Source organism: Myotis daubentonii, chromosome X (genome assembly GCF_963259705.1).
Source record: "Myotis daubentonii chromosome X, mMyoDau2.1, whole genome shotgun sequence".
Taxonomy (NCBI): domain Eukaryota; kingdom Metazoa; phylum Chordata; class Mammalia; order Chiroptera; family Vespertilionidae; genus Myotis; species Myotis daubentonii.
In genome coordinates, this window is record NC_081861.1 from 34,222,290 (window position 1) to 34,231,657 (window position 9,368).

Below are 9,368 nucleotides of genomic sequence, written 5' to 3' on the forward strand. Positions count from 1 at the left end.
GCATAATCTCATTCATGTCTTCCTTTATGTGCCTGCCTCATATTAGTCCATGATCAACCTCCCCTGCCCCCAATTCTGTCCAATTTAACTACTATGAACAGTCGGTCAATGCCCAAGACCAGAGGGGCTGCAGGACAGACCTAAGGAGAAGGGTCTCTGTACCTCTGCCAAACACCCTCATTGCCCATCAAGTTCACTATCTAATTGCAGCAAAGGGCCTCCCAGGACTGCACCAAGGTGCACATTTGTTTCTTCCACAGAAATTGTTCTGGTTCCTTCTAGCCTCATACTTGACCACATTTTTAGCTTTGGCAGTATATTTAAGTAGGGATTTTAGAAGGCTAGTTGGTTGTTGTCTTGGGGGTAGTGAACCCTCATGCCCCCAACCCCCAGTAGGCTATCAAGTGGATGTGTTCCGAGCCATCTGGGAATCCTGGAGCGCTGGCCGGGGTTGAGTCTCCCTGATCAGGCTCCATCCCCCACCTCCCGCCCCCCTCCGACCCCTCCCACCCGGGCATACGCTACCAGGCACCCCACCCCCGCTCCCCGCCGGCTCCTCCCGCTGCCTCCGCCCCCTCTTTAACAGACTCCAGCACAGTCCTCATCTCACACCCACTGGGCTCCAGCCTTGCCGCCAGCCACACTTCCCGCCCTCGCCTAGAACCCCGCCGCCGCCCTAGCTGCCTTGCTCTGCCCGAGATCAGCTCCCGGGCCCTGTTCCTCCCCGACCCCGCCATCCTCTCCTACTTCGCTGCCGCCGCGCCCCCGACTCGGTAGGCTCCGCGCCTCTAGGACGTCCACGACTCCTGGTCCCTGAGAGCCCGCGCGCCCGGCTGACTGAGGTGCTTCAGTCCCCGCCGCCGCCACGGCCACCACGGGTGACACACACCACCACCGCCACCGCCACCGCCACCGCTATCGCCACAGCCGCCGCACCGCCGTCTCTGCCACCTTCACCACTCGCCGGCCGCCCACCATGGCCACGGAGCAAACAGGTAGCAGGAAGCGGAAAGCGCCCGCCATCGAGGGGGCCGCTGCGAGCTCGTCGTCCCAGGGCTTGGTGGCGGCGGCTGGAGGGGGCCCGCTGCTGCTGCCCAAGAAGCGGAAGCGGCCGGTCACGCGGCGCTCGCTGGTGCCCTACCTGATGGGCCGCGAGGTGGGCGCGCGGGGCCGCGCGGGGTTCCGGGGCTTCGAGGGCAGACTGCGCGGCTACGCGGTGCACAAGCTGCCCGAGCTGCTGCGGGAGCGCGAGCTGGCCCTGGGCACCCTCAACAAGGTGTTCGCGTCGCAGTGGCTGAACGCCAGGCAGGTGGTGTGCGGCACCAAGTGCAACACGCTCTTCGTGGTGGACGTGCAGTCGGGCCAGATCACGCGCATCCCGCTCTTGCGGAATCGGAAACCCGAGCCGCCTCGGGCCCAGCCAAGCTGTGGCATCCACGCCATCGAGCTGAATCCCTCCAAGACGCTTCTGGCCACCGGGGGCGAGAACCCCAACAGCCTGGCTGTCTACCAGCTGCCCACCCTGGACCCCGTGTGCCTGGGCGACCGCCATGGCCACAGGGACTGGATCTTCGCCATCGCCTGGATGAGCGACACTGTGGCTGTGAGCGGGTCCCGCGATGGCACTGTGGCTTTGTGGCGAATGGATCCCTACAGGGTCAATGGCAGCAAAGCCTGGCACAATGACGAAGAGCTCCCCGTGTACGCCCACATCCGTCCAAGGGACATGGAGACCATCCCCAGGTCCAGCACCAACCCCAGTAACCGAAAGGTGCGGGCCCTGGCCTTTAATCACAAGAACCAGGAGCTGGGAGCAGTGTCCCTAGACGGCCATTTCCACCTGTGGAAAGCCCGCAACACCCTGTCCAGGCTGCTGACCATCAGGCTGCCCTACTGCAGAGAGAACGTGTGCCTGACCTTCTGCGAGGAGTTGTCCCTCTATGCGGTGGGCTCCCAGTCCCACGTCTCCTTTGTGGATCCGCGCCAGCGCCAGCAGAATATCAGGCCCCTGTGTTCCCGAGAGGGCGGCACTGGTGTGCGCTCGCTGAGCTTCTACCAGCACATCATCACTGTGGGCACAGGCCATGGCTCCCTGCTCTTCTATGACACCCGTGCCCAGAAGTTCCTGGAGGAGAAAGCCTCTGCCATCTTGGGCTCCACCAGGGAGCCTACAAGGAGGAAGCTCAGGCTCACGTGTGGCAGAGGCTGGCTCAATCACAATGACTTGTGGGTGAACTTCGGTGGCATGAATGAGTTCCCCAACGCTCTCTACACCCACTGCTACAACTGGCCTGAGATGAAGCTCTTTGTGGCTGGGGGGCCTCTCCCTTCAGGCCTCCACGGGAACTATGCAGGCCTCTGGAGCTAAGGATGGCCACTGTGTTCTCCAAGTGCCCAGACTTTCCCTCTAGTCCCCTCTCATTTTCCTTCACACCACCACCTTTTTTGCAAAGAATTTTAGTTAACCATTAATTGTGTTCTTTCTTTGAGTGATTCACATATGCTATTTCTCTGGGCTGTACAGTCATGGTTCGTATTGCAATTCAGTGCTTTAGTTTTTACCAGTACTTCAATAGTATGTTCAGGTCACATTTCTGATGTATGTTATTTCGGGAAACTGTGCTACAAGGTGTCTTTTGGGCTGGTCTGAGAAACAACCCATAATGTAACAGGGCAGGTTTATAGCCCTGCTGCAATTAGAAAATGCTTTTCAAGTTTTAGATTGCCACCACTTGGGGGGTGTTTCATTTAGATGTTTGAAACTCAGTATTTGCTCTTTGTATATTGTTGGTGCATAAAATACTTTAAAAAATATGTTCTCTTAGTTAAGAAATCTTACAATGGTGTTCATCCTATTAATTGCAGTTTTGATTATTCAATGTAAATTTAGCATCACTACCCCTAGGCTCTCATTCTTCTTGTTTAAAGCTGCTATATTATGGCCTGATTTCTTGGGAAGCATTTATGTTACAGATTTTCAGAGCTAATCAAAACTGAGCTATATGTGGCAGGACAATCAGAGAGGTTCTTTTTGGGGTTAACATTTCTTTAAAATTCAGGTAACATTATCCAGACAGCCATTTATGGAGAAAGGCCAGCTTTGTACTCAATGTAGTTGTTTCTGACAGTTTTTTTATTGTATACATGAATAATGCTTTTATCTCAAATGAATTTGTGATGTATTGCAGAAAAAAATAAACGTTCATCATTTTAGCAATTAAGTGCTTCACTAAAGTTTTTGAATGGTTAATTATACATTTTATTATATCTTAATTGTCCTTCTAGGAATATATTAAAGTCAAAATCTTCCAGGAGAGAAACTGAAGATGAAACATCAGCTATGCATACATTACTTTGTACATTTGTTTTTGAAAAGCAAACTTATGCTATTAACATGGGTTAAAAGATTAACATCTTAAATACATAACATCTAAATGTACTTGCTATAAGTTAGGAGAGTTAAGTGTCATTTGTGCTTTTAAGATGATTTACCAAACATTTTTATTTACACAAATGTGCATGTTGTGCTTATAACTACCTATTCACATATACTGTATATCTGACTTCCCATGTGAGGAATGGCAAAAATATATACCACTTTTATGCAGATATTTCAAATATTTTAAACTACAATCATCAAAACTTCCCACTTGCTCTTTGTTTTTGTATTTTAATTTAAATTAGGTAATACGTGCACATGACCAAGACAATCATACTTTATAAAAGCTGTACAGTGAAAAGTAAGTCTGAAACCCTGGGATTTCTGATCTCCTGCCCATACATTACAAGCAGTACATTAGTGTGTTTGTCTATTTAAAGATTTGTGTGTGTGCAATTGGTAAACAAATGATAGCACATGCTGCACATATCCGTGCCTTTTTATCACAAAATCTTAGAGATTGTTTCTTATACATATCTACTTAATTCATATTAATTGTATAGTAGTCCCCTGTATTGTTGAAACATTATTTATTCATTACGCACTTGATAAATGCTTATATTGCAAATGCATTTATATTGGTTATTATTTTGTTACTATAAACTATTCCTCAGTTATTACATAGGTGCATACATCTTTGCGCACATGTGTAAGTATATCTGTAAGATAAATTCCTAGAAATGGATTTGCTGGGTCAATTTTTTATTTAATAGCCATTGCCAAATTACCCTCCAAAGAGGTCCTACCAACTTAACCTCCCATAAATATGTAGGCGTGCCTGCTTCACCACACCCTTGCCAACAGTGTGTCATCAAATTCTGTGCTCTTTGCCAATGAGATATCCACCTGATCTTGATCCTTTCTTTCTAACCATGGTGACTGAGTGAGTCAATTAGATTTGTGGTCAGAGTACCAAGAAGGATCTGAAACAAAGATCAAGAATATGAGGAAATAAGGGTAAGCAGTAAAAATACTGTCAAGCCACAAACATACAGTTCAGGCTCACATATCTGGAGATAGATTACAAAGGACTGCATTCCTTAGATACTTAGAAAGCCTATTCTTAATAGGCTTTCCTGGTTTATTGCACCCCAGATTCACTTATATTCAATGCATCAAATGTCAGTGAACAAAATCCAAGAAGAAGAAGATGAGAGCCTGAATTAGGTAGAATATCTGAGGTAAGTGTGGAGAGGGATGAAATTTTTAAAATGAGGAAAAAGTAAAATGTGCAAACAGTAATTGGTATTTCATGTGAAGGGTGAAGAAAGCCAAAGAGTTTAAGTAGATTTTAAGGCTCTGGCTTGAATCTTAATGAATAGCAGCAGCAAATGAATGCAGGGAACATAGGCTTAGAGGATACATGTGGAGGGTGATCAACTCGACTGAGCACATGTTGAATTTGAGGTACCTATGTGATATCAGGAGAACATGCCCAGTGAAGAATTGGCTGTATATCCCAGAATGCTGGGAAAGTGAGTGGTATGAAACGCTGGGAAATTCTCCTTTTATCATGCACAATGAAAAAGCCATTAAGGATCCAAAAAAGCAATGAGAAAAAAGGGGGGATGGATGCAAAATAGAAGAGGCTTATTTTACCCAAATTCTGTGACCTCATCAGCCTAAGACAAAATTTTAATACTAAAATTACGATGAATTTTGAATATCCACCCTAGTTCCAAAGACCATTTTTCACCCAAATATACCCGCCCCCCCTAAATATTTACCTAGGGCCTTGCATTAGTCAATGAATTAAGCTTTTTCATTGGCCAAATGCTGGTACCTTCTTGGAGAACCAGAAATCGGACCTTAGCCACAAAGCAGGATTTCACAGTGATTTCTGGACCACTTAGCTTGCTGGTCTGAGATGTCTCCAGCATTCTCAACAGTCAGCTGGCACTGGTACTGTCAGCAGCTGCACAGAGGTGAAGGATCACCTCACCACCAGCTGCACCTGGCCCATGTTTGAGTTCCTGCCTCAATGCCACAGGTGCCGTTCTCTGCCAATTTTCCCAGACTACCAGAGCACAAAGGAAATGCACCACAATCAAAAAAGCACAAATACAAAGAATTAGAAAAGAGAAAAAAGAAATCATCACAGGCATAGATTTATTAGGCAGGCAAATGTAAAATCTGATTGAAAAAATTATTAAATTATTTTGTGGAATTTATACCAAAAAATGCCAACTGAAAAGATACGACTAACTAAACTTTTTCCAGGAAGAAATAAGAAATCAGAATAGATCATTAACCCTAGAAAATTGTGAATGTTTTAAAATCTTCCCTTTCCTCCAAGAAAATCACATACACATATAATTATAAACAAATAATAGGCATGTTGTGCTCATGGTCTCACAAATTATTTCACATTGTCAAGAAATCTTTAATTTTGAGCTACTTCAGAGCAAAAAGAGAAAAGTTCACTCTTTAATGAGGCCAGCATAATTTTCATGACAAAAATTGCAGAAAATTAAGAGATCAATTTGACATATATACAAAAATGAAACTTACACTGTTAAAACACTGTAACCCATCAGTAATAAAAGGAAACTATACCAAAGCAAAGCCAGTTCCTTGAATGCACAGTGCTCACTATTGAGAAGTCTATTATTGCAATGTATCATATTAACAGGTCAAATGATAAGACACATATTCATGTTAATAAATTCCAGCTCTGGCCAATGTGGCTCAGTTGGTTGGGCGTCATCCTGTACATGAAAAAGTTGCCTGTTCAATTCCTGTTCAGGGCACAAGCCCAGGATACAGCTGATTGATGTTTCGCTCTGACATCAATGTTTCTCTCTATAAATCAGTAAAAGTATTTTATATATAAATAAATAAATTCCAATAAATAATTTAGTAAAACCCTACTAGTTTTGATAAAATCCTTAGTAAGTTGGAGGAAATACATAATTCATGTGGTGAGTATGTGTGTGTTTGTGGGGGGGGGGTGTCTGTGTTGTGTTGTGTTTCACACGTGAACCAAAATCTACTTAATTGTACAACATTAGAGGAATTACTATGAAAGTAAGGAACAAAACAATTCAAAAAATCACCACTAATATTTAATATTATGAAAATTCTAGATATAGCAAGTAGAAATTATAGCAAAATAAAAGGTATAAATATTAGAAATTAGAAAGCAGTTCTAAAAAAATCCCGCCCCCCAACAAACAGCTGAAAATATGTTAGGAAACAATGAAACAATTTAGTAAGACATCCAGTTTTGAAATTAATACATGAAGAATCAATACTTTTCTATTTTCATTTATTTACTCATTCCACAAATATTTCTTGAATGCTTACCATATGCCTGGCATTTGAATGTACATATACAGGAGCTGGAGATACTATGATAACAAAACAAGTAAGCTACACCCTAATAAGGCTTGTGGTCCCTTGAGAAGGAAAGAGATAATAAACATATAAACTAGTAAATGTATAGAATGTCAGATGGTTGCCAATGCGAAAAGAGACTAGGGAATAAGAATTCCAGAGGAGATAAAATTTTATTTTATTATTTTTTCTGAGATATAATTGACATACAACATTATATTAGTTTCAAGTGTACAGCATAATGATTTGATATGTGTATATTTTGTGAAATGATCACCACAGTAAGTTTAGTTAACAACCATCACCATACAGAGTTACAGATTCTTTTCTTGTGATGTGAACTTTTAAAGTTTAGTCTCTTAGCAACTTTCAAAAATACAAGTTTGTACCATGCTGGAACTTTGTACCTTTTGACCCACTTCACCCATTTCACAACCCCCTGCCCCAATCTTTTCTCTGTATCTATGAGGGATGTTTTCTTTAGATTCCACATATAAGTGAAGCCTTATGGTATTTATGTTTCTCTTTTTGACTTATGTCACTTAGCATAATGCCCTCAAGGTCCATTCATATTATTGCAAATGGCAGAATTTCCTTCTTTTTTATGGCTGAATAATATTTCATTTGTATATATAGACCACGGTTTTGTTTTGGTACTGACAGGCAATTGCATATTTTATTGTCATAGTATGTTTATTTATCTGCTGCTCACCCACTAGGAGAGTACATTTACTGACTGATTAAGCAAATACCATATAACAGCACTTTGCTCAGCATTGGGGTTCAATGGTGGACCAAAATATAAACTCAGCCCCAAGACAGTTTATATTTTTAAATTTCATATTTCTACAACTTACAGAAATCTTCATTTTAAAAAAAATTGTAGAATACTAGGTTTACATATTAAATCAAAGCAATCCTTTTCAACACAGTTTCTAAATTCAAATAATTAAGTTAATAAAATAATTTGACCTATGAGGCTAGACTTTTCCCCCAAAGTCGCTGTTGTTTCATGGAATTTCCTCCTTTAATTGTTATTCTTTTTCAATTACAGTTTACATTCAATATCATTGTGTTAGTTTCTTATGTATAGTAAAGTGGTTAGAAAATCATGTACTTAACAGAGTGGCCCCCCCCCCACTGCTTTAAGTGCCCTCCTAGCTCAATATTGTTGGCTATACTCCCTATGCCGTAATCTATAACTTTGTGACTATTCTGTATCTACCAATTTATACTGCTTATTGACTACTAGAGGCCCAATGCACGGAATTTGTGTACAGCTAGGCCTAGCTGGCGATCAGGGCCGATCAGGTTCCCCGCCTCCCCACCTCCTCCTTCCCTCATAGTCCATGAACCCCACCATGTTGTTCCCCACCTCCCAACTTCCCCCCTCCCAAACTCTCCCCCTCCTCCTCCCCTCACCACCTGCATCTGCCACCACCCACCCCAGTTCTCCATCCTAGCCCAGGGCCCAGCCCTGATTGGGTGATCAGGGCCTGCCAGTCACGGGGAGGGGCCAGGAGGTTGGCCAGCAGGCCCCATCAGTGATCAGGGCTTGCAGGCTGGGGGCAGTTCCTGCATTGAGTGTTTGCCCCATGGTGGTTAGTGCATATTATAGTGACTGGTTGTTCCGGTCGTTCCATCATAATGGTCGCTTAGGCTCTTATATAGTTTTTGCTCTGTGTATTTTTAATAGGATTTTTCTTTTGCCATTGAGTTGTATGACTTCTCCGTGTATTTTGGACATGAAACCTTTATCAGATATATGATTTGCAAATATTTTGTCCCATTCTATAGCCCAACATTTATTTTTTTGAGGATGGTTTGCTGTGCAGAAGCCTTTTAGTTTGATGAAGTCTCTTTAACCCTTTTAAAATTGTTATTTTTTGCATATGGCTGTCCAGTTTTCCCAAAGCCATTTATTGAAGAGACTGTCCTTTCCCCATTGTATATTCTTGGCTCCTTTATCATAAATTAATTGAATATATATATATATATATATATATATATATATATACATATATATATATATATATGGGTTTATTTCTGGCCTATCGATTCTATTCCAAAAGAGAATAGGAGATACGCATTCTAGGGAGCTGAGTATGTAAAGGAAGGAGTGGAGTCAGAGGTCATGGGTGACAACAGCATGCTGAGATATGCAAGAAATGACAAGAATCCGGGACTTTACTCTGGATTAGTTAAAAAAAACAAGGGAGTGTTCTGAACAGGGGATTTATGTGTTCAAAGGAAATCTGGATGCTGTGTTGATAATATACTTTAGACTTCAGTGGGGAAAAACACAGAATGAGGCAATCAATAGGTTACTGCAATAACCAAGATTAAAGGCAATCTGAAAACTCATCTTTTTATGGTTATGTGTTATTTGATCATGCTATATATGCAAAACTAACCAGTTTTAAAAATCAGTAGAGCTTCTGGTTCAAAATGATAGACACCTCCTTCTAAGGATCTTATAGAAGTGACAGTAAAGAATATTTACAATGAATAACTCCATGTTATAAATAAGAAAGAGTCAATTATCAGATCAGATACTTTGATAATGTTCTAAAAAACAGAAAATAGTATTTAT

The 9,368-nt window shown here is 42.4% G+C and overlaps 1 protein-coding gene across 1 annotated transcript; it reads left to right on the plus strand.

The window, feature by feature from the left end:
• Positions 1–636: 636 nt before the first annotated feature.
• On the plus strand, positions 637–3,180 carry LOC132223961 (DDB1- and CUL4-associated factor 12-like protein 2). The gene has a single exon (XM_059678999.1). The coding sequence runs from the start codon at positions 977–979 to the stop codon at positions 2,366–2,368; it is 1,392 nt and encodes a 463-aa protein (XP_059534982.1). The 5' UTR covers positions 637–976; the 3' UTR covers positions 2,369–3,180.
• Positions 3,181–9,368: the final 6,188 nt, after the last annotated feature.